At 32.1% G+C, this 17500-nt stretch overlaps 1 protein-coding gene across 3 annotated transcripts in view; it reads right to left on the bottom strand.

Annotated features, from left to right (window-relative positions):
• The window catches only part of LOC118184970 (uncharacterized), a 120706-nt gene that overhangs the window by 72325 nt on the left and 30881 nt on the right, over nucleotides 1-17500 (bottom strand). For all 3 annotated transcript variants that reach the window (XM_085817675.1, XM_085817676.1, XM_085817678.1), the window contains 5 exons: nucleotides 15795-15874; nucleotides 12790-12895; nucleotides 11138-11218; nucleotides 4746-4832; nucleotides 3953-4078 (listed from right to left, as the gene is read on the bottom strand). In XM_085817675.1, coding sequence (XP_085673801.1) covers nucleotides 3953-4078; nucleotides 4746-4832; nucleotides 11138-11218; nucleotides 12790-12895; nucleotides 15795-15874 — 480 coding nt within the window. The remainder of the gene's footprint in view (nucleotides 1-3952; nucleotides 4079-4745; nucleotides 4833-11137; nucleotides 11219-12789; nucleotides 12896-15794; nucleotides 15875-17500) is intronic.

The raw sequence follows: 17500 nt of genomic DNA, 5'->3' as shown, positions 1-17500 counted from the left end.
AGCTTTCCTGGAGTTAAAGAAAAAGTCCAAATAGAATCCGAATTGCATGAGAAGCACTAAATACATAGCAAAGAGCTAACTGCCTTTTGTTTTAAAGCAGATGTAAATTGTGAAACTTTTGTGTGATAGAAAATGTGAAGCATAAATTATCGAATTGATACTGCCAAACCTGCTAATACACATTCAGGATCTTGTGCAGTAAGGAATTCCAGCATATTTAGAACAACTGTTTGAGCTGAGAGTGAAATATTCGAACTTTGGCTCTGTCATTAAGTAAGCATAGGAGAGTGTTCAAGGAAGGTTTAACGGGAGTTTTAGAAAACCTGCGCTTGAGAGAGATATAGTAGATTTCACTACAGGAAAACCTTTGAAGGCCGGCAGAATTTTTGTTCGAGGAGACAAGCTGGTGACCGCCGAAAAGACAAAAGTCGTTCTGATAAGAAGAAACAGTTATTAACATGAAAGCAAGCAATTTAAACTAGGAAGGAGTGCTGTGGGTCAGATAAGTCAGTCCCCCCCCTAAATAATGAAAAAGACTCCCAAATTCAATCAAATAATATGCTAGTGAAATATTTGGAATTGCTGCAGATGCAGTTTGTGTTAAGTATTACCACGTCAGAGATATTGTTGGATACAAAAGTACAATGAAGTTTTTTTGTTGAAAAATGTTTTCGGAAATATAAATTATTTGAACTTATAAGGTCGAATGTTTTAATATCTTCGGAAAAGTATTTTGAGTGTGTATCTGATTTTATTTGGAAAGCATGTTATGATTATCAAATCCGCTAATCTGCTTTAGGTCAAATTTGCTAAGCTTTTAGTTCTTTTCCTTTACATGAAATATTCAAATAAATCAAACCAAAGAAATAAACTGAGATTCAGATTTCTAGGAACGACAATTAGTCATATAAATTGAAAACATTGTAATATGGAATTTTGGAAAAGTTCGGAAATTAAGATTAGCCAGTTTTAAAAATTAAATATACAATAAAATATAAGCATAGAAGCTGAAAATTTGCCTCTAGGGTACCAAGAAATTATAAAAAATTGTGCTAAATTCACTTGTAAATAATGACTATTCTCTCCTTGTAGCTCTAACGCGACAATAATTAACTCGTCTACTCTTTCGTATTGTGCTAGAAGAGAAGAGGAAGGGGATAAATTAATTTTACCGGTGTTTCGTCAACTGGTGCGATAATTCATTCACATACAGCTGGTGTTAGATGGGCAGAAAGAGAGAGAATGTGGCAGCATACAACTCATTTCGTTTAAATTTCTGATGTTAAAATCAACAATTCAATGCTAAGCTGCAGTTTAAACTCAGTAAGAATTTTACGATTTGAATAACTTTGAAAACAATAATCATTTTCTTCAGTTTTAAATTTATAGGCATGCGCTGAGATGACGCCCCTGGATGCGTAAAAAAAAGCATAAAATAGTGCAGTTCGATAAACTTACGCCTCGTTATGAAAAGGACCGTTAGTCATTGTCATGGGGATTTCATTCCTTGGGAAGTGCAGTCCTTAACGAGGCTGCAATATTAAACATATCTATAAATATTTAAATTATTTTTATTGCATTGTTGTAATACTGGGCATTAATTTGCTTACTTATTTATTTCTGAAGTTGTAAATAAATCTTATCTTTCAGCCAGATTGTGCTTCTGATCAACAGAAATTAACACGACCCTCATCGCAAGCAAATATAGGTAGTTTATTTATGTTGACCGCACTGATCGTCCATATTTCATTTTGTTAAGTCCTCTAGAGTAGCAATAATTGCTTTCGAATGTGGGTATTCCTCAAGGAAATTAATAATTCCCACGAGAAGTTTTTAAAAAGTTTTCATTGAACCGCTGATAATGCATTCCATTCTAGAAGGAACAGTCATATTCTTTTGAGTAATTTCCCCATGCTCACCAAACATCGGTACTTCTTGACGAGTGTATATTACTTTTGACGCATTTCATTATTTTTCAAGTTTAAGCAAAATCCATACTTCTTTAAAAAGTCCGAGGCTGTATGGATGGATCTGTTTTATCAGCTACGTATACTATTCACTCATATATGCAGGATGCGAATATGATATGTACATTCATTTTTTAATTTTTCTGCTTTTGTATTTAAGTTTTGTTGAAGCCGAGTACAAAAGGTGCTCATTGTTATTCTGTTTCCGTTTATTCCGTTGTATTCTGCAAGCTTTATCAGCTTTCAGAATATTTACATTTCCCCAATGTGAACTATCATGCAGCAACGAGATCGATTTACTTCCTCTTCAACACAGAGTCAGGTAGTTCAACTGTAAACTGAAAATTTTTATATAACGCTGACAGCTGAGGTTTTTGCATTTAGTAATTTAGGCTCTTTCATAAGACCTTTATTCAGTTCTTTACCCACAGGAAACTGTCTTTGTTCAGCACTTTATTCCATTATTACGGCTCCTTTGAATCTCTTGATCTGACGGCAGATGGCTTTATTTCCATAAATGATTTTTTCTATTGGAATTTCACTTTGTTATTATTAATGTTCTCTCTTTGGACGTTTCCATTGCCTCCAGTCTTTCGTCTGCTCCGTCATCGCTTTTAGCGCTATGTCCTCTTTACTGCCGACACCCCTGACAGGTTGACAATATTTTCCAGTGGCATTCTGGGAAGTCTCCAATTTCATGGAATGCTCAAGAGCACTTTTCAAATCTTTATTATCAGCTATCCGGAGCGCTTGTTGCAGGGTGGGATCCTTATTCGCAACCAAAAGGTATTAAAGTCTCAGTGGCTTTTTAATGTCTAGGACAAAATCTGGACGTGCGCTAATCTTTCGATGTCAATCACCTGTTCCTGATGGATTTGTCCTTCGTTTTCTCGGTTTTAAACTACATTTGGTGTTAATCCTTGAGAAATAGTTCTCCAAACAGAAATCCTAACATACCGAACGTTTTTCCGGTGGAAGCGTCTGTAAAGTGTGAGGAGTTAATTCTTCTAAAGATGCAGCCAGATTTAAAGCTTTGTTGGCGGCAGAGTCCCATTGATTGGCTTCCGGAATCAGTTCAAATTGTCTTTTGCATACGTTCCAACATAACTTTCAGTCTCATAACTTTCATTTCAGTCTTTCAGTCTTAATTGCAAGATCAGATAACGAAACATGTATGTTGTTCAAAGCAGGATGATGTTATTTAGGATCAGGCAGGGTTGGGATGCTGTTTATAGTTGAAGCCGGCTCTGGAAATTTCCATCCTAATCTCAGGGTTTCTTTCTCAAATCTCTCTTTACTGCAGAAATATTTTCGTCGAGATTGGCGATATCTTCATTTAGAGGTGATTTTACATTTGTAACCTTTTCACTTACCCGTTTGAGAGTATTTTTGAGCATTACAAACGTCTTGAGATTCGAATTATTTGTCTATATTTGCTTTATACTTGAAGTAAAGTTTCGATTTTTAATACAGTCGTTACACTACAATGAACTTCTGAAAGGCTACTATGAAGCTCTGGCAAAAAAATAGGTAATCTTGATCTCAATAAGATAAGCTGCCATCTGTACGTCTTTCCTTCATCATATTCTCATTTGCGGTACAGAACACCATCTCGCAGATGAATGGAATCTCATAACTCTCAACGTTTTTCGTTTGTCGGACCGACAAATCCATTCATTTATGAAAACATTTTGAGAATCCGTAAAACTTAAAAATCGTAGTCAAATATTTTTAATCTACCAAGATTCTCACGTTATAGTTAAGTTACTTGAGAATTATAGACATTAATTATTCAGTTCACCTAAAATGAAATATAATCTACACATTCATCTTGCGATGGAAAAAAGGAAAACTGAAAAATTACTTAAACCTGCCTGTGTTCCAGGATCAAAACAAAGAAAGTTAAAGAATAATCATCGTTAGTGTGGTATTGAAGTAATAAAATAAAATGAAGTTTCTTCCTGTAACGTGCAAAAACAAAATACCTTTATTCCGACGTCTGCTTTTACAATGCCCTGCATAGCATCTACAGTGACGCAGTTTGTGATGACCGTATCCAAAACATCACAGCTTTTCTTCTGAGCGGCTTGACCCAAGCCATCACGTAGTACCTGAATAAATTCAATTAATACTTAAAAACGTTATAATTTTAAATTAGTAATAAATGAGCTTATTTGATATGCATGATATGTTAATTTTATTTATTATCATTTGCGAAACATTTTCTTTCAGTCCACGAAATCCAAAGAAATTTCTTCAGTGAAGAATATGTACTAATAAATATGTATATTAGGCAAATTTTCGGAGTATATTTTGTTAAAAAGAGACAATATTTCCAATTTTTTTAAAAAAGCCTTTAAGTATTTGTCATCGTGCACTTTTTAAAACTCTAGTACGTTTTTTATTTGGTATTCATTCATGAATTTTGCATTAATTAAAACTACAAGTGAGTAATGAACATTTAATAAATTGACATTATAATGAATGGTGTACTTTATGTCTACTGATAGACTACAAGTGAGTAATGAACATTTAATAAATTGACATTATAATGAATGGTGTACTTTATGTCTACTGATAGAGCAACAATATTTTTAAACTCCAGATTAGAAAAGTAATACATTTTTATACATTTTACAAGCCAAGTAAGAAATAATATGAATAAAATGAGACATTTTTCATTCTCAATATCTGTAATTTTACTTTTTATTGAAAATGATAAAAACAGAAAAGATAAAAATAGTAATATTTATTCTATATATACACAAATATACTTGCCTTTCCGCCTCCAAATTTACATTCGTTTCCATACTCAGTAAAATCCTTTTCTATCTCTATCACCAAACTTGTGTCACCCAGACGGACCTAATCCAATAAAGAAAGTATAAGTCTGAATACTGTCTACATTTCCATTTTCATAAAAGTGAGCTCATTCATAAACAATGCAAGTAAGTAGAATGTATTAACACTCGTATATTGTGTGCATAAATATGAATCTGCGCTTTTTCGAATGAATGATAGCTATATGCTACTTTCAAATTGAAAGAAAGATTTAATCAAAGCCTCAGAAGAGACAACATTTCCATCTTTTATTCAACAAATGATATACGCAAAGAAAACAGTTTCGTTGCTTTGAAGCAATCCATCCGATTGCATAATTATTAAATGCACATTGGCATCGCAACCGAGGGGGGGGGGGACTTCGAATGCACACCAGAGGGCTTCTGCTGCTCTTGTGACGATGAATCTTTGAAAGTTGCTGTTAGTGTTTTATTTCGCATTATTGAGGATGTATTTGAAATATTTGAAATTCCATATACTTTCAAATAGTTATTGAAATCTTCAAAATAATTTATTTTTGATTTAAATTTGCATTGAAAATTTCAGAAAGAATTCACGATCTTTTAGTTACTTTATAGAGAAAATTAGGTGATAAAACATTTTCAGCCATCTTACTTTAAGTGCGGTAAAGTTCAAAAACGAGGTAAATGTCATGTGATGTAACAGAAAATGTTACTGGGAGCCCGTAGATTTGTTCTCGAAATCCCTTCCTCATTTGCGATACAGATGTGCACTTGCGAATTGTGCACATCTCTATCGCAACAGTAGAAAGAGGAAAAGATACCGCAGAAAAGTGACATTTTCAAGTCACTTTCTGCATAGATCGAAATAAACAATCTGAACGAGTAAGATCCGGGAAATACAAGAAGGTCATAGAATAATTTCTCTGATGTTTGAACTCAGCGGCTTATCCGCTCAACCAATCGAAATAAAATTTCAGATGCTGTTATTTGAAGGTATGCGCTCGAGATAGTGATGATTTAAAAAATTAGAGCTCTCACGGCTACAGTTACAGTGAAAACATTTCGAAATTTTTGAGTGTACAGCACCCATTAATGCGCCAGTTAAGCAGCTCATTGACAAACCCGAAATGGCGTTAGAAAGATACATATTTGACGAAAACTGTCAGCGTAAGACATTTGTAAAGACGTGTATTGTAAAAGACAAATGACAAGACAGGGAGGAGGTGCACTGGCACACTTTTCATAATTCACATGGTGTTCTGTGATTGGTGATTTTGCACCAATCACAGTACACCATGTGCAAAGCATTCCTTGTCGAAAACCTTTAATAAGCAATCTGAGAAGATTGCTTTTTCAACAAGAAGTTCAAATGTGCCAATAAGATAATACTTACAAAGAAACAACGAGGTAAATTGATAAAGCTATCTTATCTGAACAGAGAAAATGTTGTCGAAGAAGTGTGAGTTTATCTGTGAAATCACAGCCTAAGGTCCATGCTTCGTGGGAAAAAAAAAATGAAGAACCTGCATGTTTATGTGATGAACTGCGATTCGCCCTAATATGTCTTCCTGTTGATGTTGTTGCGAAAGTGCATAATGCTGTTATTTCAGATCCATTGCATACGGCAAGATGTATTGCTTGCAGACTGGATTTATCAAAACTACAGTCCTTAAACTTCTGCACTGTGTTATGCGGATGTTTTTTCATAGATTGCAGTGCGCCTAGATGTTGTAATACGGAAAGAAGCAGGTGATAGGCGAGAGCAGGATCCGGACATCCGGGCGGCTTATACAGACTATTCGGGTATTGTCCGATCCCACAACCGTCCAGAATAATGCTCTTCCGGTTTCCCATGAGGGCCGCATCGGAAGTTTATTTCAAAACATATTCATAATAGAAAAACATACATGATACTTAATCATATTACTGAATTTTTCCGTGCCATACGTGCAGTTACTATCTTACACAGTAACTGAATTACATACAAATACTGAATTATACAAATCAAGCTGATTGTGTTGTGCGTGTGACTTGATCTCTTTGCGTGTAACTTGGACGTGGCATTCTTAAAAACGTTAATGAGTTTGGGGAAGTTAATGCTAAGATCTAGAATAAAGCATATTGTAAAATGAGGGCTGTAGAAAGAGGAAAAAATACCGCAGAAAAGTTTTGTAAGTGAATAAGTAATATTTTAGTACCTTGATTCAAGAGTTTGAAAATTAAAGTGAATAAAACATAGAAATGTGACGAGAGAGAAGACTAACATTATCAAATTTTATTAAACACAAGTACTGCTGAAGCACTAGCTCAGAATGAATCAAAAGAGCAGTTCGAAAAGGATGATAAAGACGACGAAATAACAAATGTTTTTGTGACTACTGGTGGGACACTGGGATATATAGAATAGTTGTTAGAATGTTGGGATACATAAACTGAGTTAAAATTTATTCTCATTACAACTCTGAGTAATATGTTTCATACTGCCTGAAGTCCTTTTCGATTATCCGCGCGCAATAATCTCTTAATTAGCATGGCTAATAGGGTGCTTAGAGAACTCTCTTTAAAGAACTCTCTTATTTAAAAATTTTATACACAGTTTCCCGAAGATGTCTCAAAGCACACATACCATTCTTTTTTAATTTAATAAAAATAAAAATAATAAAATCCCTTTACAAAACTGAATATTAAAAAAAATATTAATATCCGTAGGATCGCAGTGGCGCTTCTTCACGCTTATAGTTATGCATAAAGAGCTTCCGATTATTCAAAATCAAATTTGTTATGGAAATTAAGTTTTAGAGTTACATAAACTGACTTTTCATCGATTGATCGCAGATAAATTTATGTTACTTTTGTGTCAAATGAGCATCGGTGAATTATATCAGTTGCGATGCGGTCAAATTATTCCTTAGGATACCTTTCATGGCTTTTGTAAGGAACTGTAATGCTTGAGTTACGTATTTACGCAAAATTAATTGCTCAAATGAAAAGCAACGATTTTTTTTTTTTTCGCCTCTCCAGAATTACCAAAGGCATTTATTTCAGTGTAACATTATTTATCTCCTCAGGGGTAATACATTGTTAGTATAGTTATTCAATGGATTAAGGAAATAGCCAATACTAAGAATAACGCTTTTATTTATTTGTACAAGTAAATGAATTTATTCATTTATTGTACAATTTATTTGTACAATAAATGAAATTTAATTGAAGCTTTTGGAGTCCCCACAAAAGCTTCAATTTCTTTTCATGGATTGCCCGAAATGTGGTGGTTACAGGCTTTTTTTCTTTAATTACTGATCTCAGCGACTGCATTTTTTACTGTAATGCATTCGAATTTGTATTTTTGTAAAGTTTCATTGATTAGATCCATTGTCTACGAGAGAACCATTCGGAGCTTTTAAACATAAACAGTTTTAAATTCATTAGATTTCGTTTCATTCTTTCATCAAGAGAGGGCAGCACTGAAATTAGAAAATGTATATCTGAATCCAACTTATAATGAGTATAAGTTGGCCTTGATTTGCATTAGTTAGCTATTTTTTGCCCTATAGATGGCAGCACGAGTTCTTATTTTTATATTTAATTTATTTCGACTTGTTTCAGACGAATACCACCTGTATAGAGGTCGTTATAATTTGTAGCTCACTAAATTGTCTTCCGTCCAAAGTACCTAAATAATTATTTTTAATTTATGAAGCAATGCTATTTTAAATACAAAAGAAACGTAATGTTTTAAAAAAATGTGATTCCTTTCTTTTAGACAATTGTTTTGAATTTCTGTCTTGGGTGAAGGAGGAAATAGGTCTACAGAATCACAGACGTATCTTCATTTTCTGTTAAAGATATATATTACAAAAAAGAAGTAAATGGATTAAGTTCAAAAAAGCCAACTTTTTGAATTTAGCCGCACTTTTTGAATTTAGTAACACATTTATATGCCATTCTCATAAATCCAAAATATGCAGAAACAATAAAGTATACTAGGAATAATTTTAAAAAACTTTATTAGATGAATTTAGCAGAAAAACAAACTGCAGAGTATTATTTTATGGAAGATTTATTAATGATATATGAGTAGTGGAGGGAGGAATTAGTATTTGCGATTAGTGAAGATAAATTTTCTATTGTAAGAAGAGTATCTAAGTGCCTCGAGTTATTCTATTATTATTTACTTAAGTTATTCCAACTTAATTAACCAGTTCTACGAGGCAAGTTAAAAATGACATCAAAAACTGCAAACTTTGAATTCCGATCAATTTTCGATGTAACAGATATATTATTTATATCTATATCCCGGTTAAATATCCCAGTGAATTTTTGTCGTACGGGATTCAAACTTCTTATAATTTCATTTTTTCTTAACGAGTGCAAAATTTTCTCAAATATAAAAATAGAAACAAAGAAACTGCACTAAAATTTAGATTTAGCTTTTAGTCGAAATTTTATATTCTTTTTTAATTTGATATTACCAAACAGGAATATTTTCGTCATTAAATATCTTTCTGTAATTAGAAGTTTTATGATTAAAACCAACAATTTTGAAAATAAAGGTCGAATGAGGAATTTTAAGCCATGTAAGCCAGATATGTTATAGCAGTCCCATATACAAAATTGGAACGTTGCACGTTAATTGCTTTTGAATTACGTGAGATACATACATTACGCACAAAGGTCAAGAAAAATTCCCTCTTGAATCCATTTTCAATCTATTTTACACTCTGTTATAGAGAAAAGGATCCTTTATTCTGTCCGTACGTACAGACGGCACGTAAAAAAAAAAATCGTTCAACTATATTCGGGAATTGGTATTTTCCTTGTCATACGATACCCGAAAGTTTTCGCGATTACAATACTTCCTTTGTATAAATAAGTAAAAATGGGATTGTGCTCAGTAAAATCATGGTTTGCAACTAGTGCTCAATGTATCAATGTATATGGATCAAACATACACACACTTAATTATTTATAATGTCGTTCGAATCGTAGTCATGGGATTAACACACAATTGGATGCATTAGTATATATTCTAACCTTAAGTAAGAATAAATACGGGATTTTTTCCCTCAGTTAATACACTGTTACATTTTTCAGTTTAATTCAACGCTGTTAGTTTTAAAAAGCTGAAACTTTTTTTCAGTTAAAAAAATATATTTTTTAAATGCAAGGTATTGAATTACTTGTTCATTTTGTAGCCAACAGATGGCAACGCTAATATTAGCAAAACGATGAATCACTTATAATCAATCCCGATTGATCAAGGTCATGTCTTTAGGACGGGGGAAAAAAAATGGTGCACTTATTCGGAAACTATCATTATTAACAGCTGGAAGAATATTAACAGCAATGTGTGTTTTCTAATCTTAATTAATAAAAATACCGGATTATTTTTCATCGATTAGTACATTATTACTTTTCTCAGTTTAATCCAATGCTGTTAATTTTACAAAGCTGAGTTTAAAAAGAATTTTTTCAGTTAAAAAATATATACTTAAAATGCAAGGAATTCAATTAGTTTATATATTGTTCATTTTCTAGCCAACAGATGGCGGTACTCATATTAGAAAACTGCATTAAAAATTATAATAACCACTCCTGATTAATCAAGGCCATGTCTTTAAAAAGGGGACAAAAAAAGGTCCTTTATTGGAAAACGATGATTATTAACACCTGAATGGCATTAGTATGTCTTCTAATCTCAATTGATAAGAAATACCGAATTATTTGTCCCTAATTAATTAATTATTATATTTTTCAGTTTAATTCAATGCTGTTAATTTTAAAAAGGCTGAAATTTCTATCATGCTTCATTTTTCACGCTGCAAAAGATCATCCAATGTACGATGGAAAAAGATCATCCTGCAAAAGATCATCCTCTCTGCCATACATTCATATACAGAGCCATTCTTTTCAGAAATTTCTTCTCATGCATCCACATAGTGTGCATTTATTTTCTTTGTTTGTTTTTAGAAATTGTATGTGACGATTTATACCCTATCCTCTTACTACTACTTAAAAGAAAATATTTACGATGAAACAGCATCGAAAAATTTCATATTTTTGCAAAGACCAACCATTTTAAATAATTCGAATATTCTTTTAAGGACAGACAGGGTTTGTTCCTTTGTGAATCACTAAATTCCAGAACGTAGACGTTATTTAACGCAAATGATTACGCTCTTCAGGTTCATTCGAGAACATTTATTTGTGATCAACTCGTTTGCTTTAAATGTCTAAGCAATTTTAATTCCTAAATTTGCAAAGAGTGTGTAAAATCATAATTTGAATTTTTTTTTTTTTTTTCTAAATTAAATGAAAACAGAAGTAATAAATAAATGAAAACCTTGTTTTGAAAATTCACTTTACCTTATCTCCAACAGTTGGACCATAGTTCTTCGCGTAAATATACCTTGAAATATTGCACGGTTTTGCTGCCAACTGGAATTCCTGAAACACAGTTAAAACGGATAAAAGAATTTACAATGACATTATTATATGTGATTAATTAATATATAGACTCTTAATATGATATATTTTTATTTTATTCGATGTTTTTTTTTCGAAAATAAACGGATTGCACTGTTATATATCTATTTCTTTTAATTATTTTTTCTTAAAAAAAACATTTCTTTTAACTTAGTCATTTAAATTACTATGCGCTAATTTATAACTATTACTAGTTTATTACTATGCACACGATAATGACGAGTTTTCTTTAAGACTAAATTCTCAAAAGGTGCCCCTAACATCAAATTTATTATCTTGTTTTCAAATAGAAGAGAAATTAATCCGCGGCTAAGAGAGCAAATGTTGTCTTAATCAAGTTTTTGTGACAGAATATCAAATTATTATTAAGATTGCTTATAAATATCTCATTTTTTTTCTCCTCGTGTGTGAAAAATTGTTGTAATTTCAGCGTTAATCCAAGATTACATCGCAGGTAACACTTCAGTAACTTTGCTTAAGATCAGGTCATGACTTTTGCCTGAAAAATTAGACTTACCACACTAAAGATGGTTTCTAACGGCACAATCACTTTTGCATTCATTGATAACGGGCTAAAATTTACAGCCCTAATATCGATATACAATGTGTCATATGTAAGTATGGGGCCTAAAAAACGGATCTGCTTCGCTAAAGATATTTGTAATGTCAACAAAGGAAAGAAAGGCGTATTCTGCCCAAAAGTATAAATTCCATCTCTCAATTCCTTTACGTTTTGATTGTAAAAATTTTATACACAATTATTAAAAAATTCTGAAAGGTTTCAGATTTTATATTACGCTTTAACGGGCGTTCTATTATATTTACAGACACATACACGCTTCGAGGGCTTTTGGGCTAACACTAATTTGAACTAAAAATATTTAAAAACAGCATATTTTTAGAATTTCTGATAGACAGTCTCGCTCGCTGGGGATAAAAATGTTCCATTCCCTACAGCGTAGCCATTGCTCACTTTGAAATTGCTGAGTTTTTTAATCTAAAATTCGTTAAAGTTTTTACAGAATATGGGATAGACACTAAAACAAATTCGAAATTTCATTTCGGGTTTCCATATGCGAATATGAAATAGACAATAAAACAAATTCGAAATTTCAAATTCGAGCTTCCAGGTACAATGTTCGGGGGAACAACGATGTTATTCAAAATTTGACGACTCTAGGTACCGTCGTTTTTCAACAATATGAGAAGAATACATACATTCATGCAGGTTCCTCGTTATTTAGTTTCTTTAAATATAATACAGGCGATAATATTCGGTGGCAACAATCTGAAAAGTGTTACATTGCATTTAATTGATTCAACGTAAAATTTCGTTTCGAGATTAATAACCCTACTGAGCCCCTTTTGGATGAAAAGAAAAAAAAAATTATCATTTGTGATGCCAAAAATAATCATTTAAAATGAGAAAGATGATTAAAAATCATAATCGCGCATTACTTTTTCATTGAAATACTGAAATGTGTTCATGTTAAGGCCATTTTCATGTTATAAAAACAGTCACATTATTTTACCTGAACTTTGTTTCCAAAATGCTGGTCAGCGATCTTTTGCATAACGTTTCGTAGATTACAATTATGGATGAGTCCGTCACATAAACCATTGCCTCCTCTGACAATCCTAAGTTAAAGAAATATATACATTTACTAAATTAATGGGTTTCTTTTCCCTTAGCGAAGGCGTATAAATTGAAAGAAACATTATTCAAGATAGCAGTTGATTTGTTCAAAAAATAAATAAATAAATAAATTTGAAAGCTTTCATATTACTCCAGAGGGGCTTTTTTTAACGTTTTGCGTGTTACCTTTATTTATTAAATATCATGTTCTTCACATTTAAACCATTAAATTCAAATCAACAGCAATATCACAAAATATTTAAAGGAGCATATGTTTAGAATTTCCGATACACAGATCGCGCGCTGGAGATAAAAATGATTTTTTCCGTACAGTGCTGCCATTCCTCGCTTTGAAATCGTTGAGTCTCTGAATAAAAAATTCATAAATGCTTTACAAAATATGAAAGAGAAAGGATTTGGAATAAAAGAAATTCCAAATTCTAATTTTGGGTTTCCAGATGCCCATATTCAAGTGGAGATGTGCATTATTCAAAATTTGATGGCTTTAGGTACTGTTCTTTTATCACAGTGCTAGAAACATACATACGTTCATGCAGATTCTTCATTTTTCTTTAAATATAATACACGGCTCTAATATTTGGTGGCAGCAATTTAAAAGGTAATTCGCCGTTTGTAGTGAATCAACGGAAAATGCCAAAACGAAATTAATAACCCTTCTGTGTGAATTGCCCCTTTGGGCTAAAAAAGAAAAGAAAAAGCGTCTAATGATCCATGAAGGCAAAAAGATTTTCGAATGCATCGGTACTTCATAAATCGTAGGCCTGAAAGAATCAGAAGGTACAGTGTAAACTTTATGTTTCATTTATCATCTTTTATTCTTCATGCCTATTAAAATACGAATACAGAAGTATTTTAATAGACAGAATGAAGAATAAAAGATGACGATCGTATTTGCGAATTGTTTTTGTATTCAAATCTAAAGCATTGAAAAGTCATGCTGTGGTAAATAAATACGTAGTAATTGTTTGAATATTCCGATTAGAATATCATAAACAGAGCTTAAATTGCGCCGGAGCCTTAAATAAGAATGCTCCGGTACTTCTTTTATGTAACTGAACAATGTTTTCAGTAGAAATTTAATCTCGAAAGTTTTATTGTTTTCAATAAAATTGTATTAAAAATCGCTTATTACATTTTAATTTATCTCTTTACATTTTATATAAATAATAATAAATTTATTTAGTTAAATCATTGATTTTTAATTATTAATTTTAAATTATTAAACTATTATTTTTTATCTAATTAAAAATATTAATATTAAATACATAATTATTAATTAATTTGATAACAATTAAATATTTAATTTTAAAATTATTAAGAGTCATTTTATTTATTTATTTACTTACTTTTTTCTTCTTTTCTGACGGTCTGCCATAGGGCTCCGGCACTTCGCAATTTTAGAAATTTTAGCAATTTTCGCAAATTAAGCCCTGACCATAAGATAATCATCGAAACAAAAATATGAAGATTCGCTTGCAAAGTTGGTTTAGAAAGACTAATGACATTTCTGAAAACGCAGGAAGGGACCGACAAAGAGATACAACGCACATACGAGAGACTAAATAAGTAAGATTCACGATTATCAACATTAGTCAACATTGCTAAATCTATGGGAGTTTGCATTAATAGCTAGATTTTGCAGAAATTCCTGAGAATTTCGGACAACGCAACACAAGCTGTATGAAAATGCTTAGGATCTAGAATTACAGGCCTGAAACCTGACGGCAATTCAGTCAATTACTCTTCATATAACTTATAACCTGAAGGAATGTGCTTGACGAGGAGAACATCTGAATATGAAGAATAGAATGGAAAGTGAGCTGATAAAACTCGCTCCTTCGATATTGTATTGCACATATTCTATAACGATATAAATGTCAGAATGCATCAAGCTGATAAGATGAAATCAGAAATAGTGACTTGAAGTTATTTCACAATTTTATCTGTTATTGCACTGATCCTGTACGGTTATCACACCGACATAAATACAACAACACCGACATAATAACAACATAAATGTCAGAATGCATCAAGGCGGTAAGATGCTATTAGAAATAGTGACTTCAAGTTATTTCCCAGATCCACCAGTTATTTCACCAATCCTGTAAAACCTTAATGTCAGAATGCACAAAAAGATGATAAGATAGTATCAAAAATAGGGACATTAATTTATTTTTCCATATCCATGAGTTATTGCATCGATCCTGAATTGTACATATTCTGTAACGAAATAAATGTCAGAATGCTGGTGAGACGAAATTAGAAATAGTGACTTGAAGTTATTTCACAGTTTTATCAGATACTGCACCGAACCTGTACGGTTATAACACCGATCTTGTAACAACATAAATGTCAGAATGCATCAAGAGGATATTAGAAATAGTGACTTACCAATTACTGATAGATCTTATCATCTTAGTGATTTTAGTGATCGATCTATCAGTAACTGCAACGATCAATGTCAGAATACATCAAGATGATAAGATGATATTAGAAATACTGACTTACCAATTACTGATAGATCTTATCATCTTAGTGACCATAGTGATATGTGAAATAACTAAAGTTATTTCACAGATCTATCAGTAATTGGAACGATCAATGTCAGAATACATCAAGATGATGAGATGATATTAGAAATAATGAGTTTAAGTTACTTTACAGATCTACGAGTTATTGCACCGATCATGTACGACACTGAGAAATATAATTAAGCAGGATTTTTTTTTTCTAAAGTTGCAGAGACATGTTCTCTTATAATGTGACTTTTATTTAAAATTTATTTTATTAATAGTGTCGGAAAATATATTACAATATTCCTTATTTGATATGTTTTAACTACTTTTAAAATCATAAAATATATTAGGATCTCAGTCTTACTTATTGCCACCAATTTCAACTAGTGTAACTTGTCTCACTTCTCCAGGCTCGAACCTCACAGCATTTCCTGCTGGAATATCCTGAAATTAAATATATATTAACAATCATAAAATGTTTTCATTGACATATATTTATTGTTTCGAGTGCCGTCAATCAATGAATGAGAAAGAATAAAATTTAACAATATCTTATACAAAATACAAAATTATGACACTCTATAGAGCTGCGTAACTAAACTAATTAGATTAAAAACGTAATTATAGCAATTGGTTCTATGTTTTATGCACGTGTACAAAAATCTATAGTTTTAAATAAGCTTAGTATCCAAATTTCATTTCAATATTTTTTGTGTATGTGAGTGTTATTCAGATTTGAAGCTAATTATTTGTGACGATTTCACTGGAGTAGCGAGCATAACTGGCGCCCGGGGCAAAATACCTCTTTGGCGCCCCCCCCCCCGAAATAAACACAGTGATATGATGAAAATCTTGTTTGGAGACCATTTGGCGCCCCTATGCCAGCGGCACCCGGGGCATCATACACCCCTTTGCGCCCCACTCGCTACGCAACTGGAAGATTTATTGATTTTTTTTGACTAACAGTTAAATTTCAATTCAGAAGTCAAACAACAAAAATCAGCGTTATATTTTCAAATTTTCACAGGACTAGTTTCGATGGTTTTACCGAACTATTATCCTCAGCTTAAAAGCTCAAATGAACAAGATAAGATATAGTGATTAGATAAGAAAAGATAAGAAAGAACAGACAAGCGTCAAGCTACTGGCGCCATCTGTTGATGAAACCAGAACTAAAACATAATTTCTTTGAAGGCTGAAGGCAAAGATGGATTGGAATTAGGGTCGTTAACTAAAACAGAAAGATTTTTTTGAAATCCGAAAATCACACTTTTAATTTTTCTGTAGCCAAAAATATTCAAAAAATATCTTCCATTGATGAAGTGGATTTTCTAGAGGCATTTCACATTAAAAAAAATCTTTCTGTTATGGTTAAGGTGCGATTTTTACAGAACTTGACAGTTTGGCATAATTTTAGCCGTAGAATCGAAATTTGGAAAACAATTAGCAAGTTATTTCAGAAAAAGTCCGATTTGGTGTCAAAATACCTATATTAGAACAATGCTATATATGAATGTAATACATATCCTAAGTCACGCTTTCGAGACATGAAAAACGCAAGTTCAATTTCGTCAACCGGCCCAGAGGGAGATATAAACTGTCCCCCCTTTTTTTTCCGCAGTGTACGTGATAGTGACAGGACAAATGACTTTATGTGTGGAATTTGGGATTGTTTATATTTTTCTATAAAAATGATTCTTTGAAATTCATGAAAGGCAGTCAGGCAAAACATCTTTAATGTGAAATGAAATTCGACTTCTAATGTTACAACATTTTTTTAAAAATGTCAGTGTTTAAACTCAGTTAAGATGTGGTATAATCATTAATTTATAATAAAACTCATTAGCTACATTTTTAACAAGAATTTTTACTCCTGGATTACATTATCGATATGGAGTTAAGCTTAGAGAATTTTGACATTTAGAATTTCCTGTTGTTTATTAGTTCATTGAACACAGAAATATCTGTTTAAGTATATCTGCAGGTAGAGACACCTCACTTTTATTTAGGAAACATTTTACTAAACAAAACGTAAATAAAAATGTAAAAGTAAAATTCTCTCTCTTCCCT

Source organism: Stegodyphus dumicola, chromosome 5, assembly GCF_044657685.1.
Source record: "Stegodyphus dumicola isolate Sdum_Otavi_A_Nest chromosome 5, ASM4465768v1".
NCBI classification, from domain to species: Eukaryota; Metazoa; Arthropoda; class Arachnida; order Araneae; family Eresidae; genus Stegodyphus; species Stegodyphus dumicola.
This window is presented reverse-complemented; position numbering and strand designations above follow the sequence as displayed.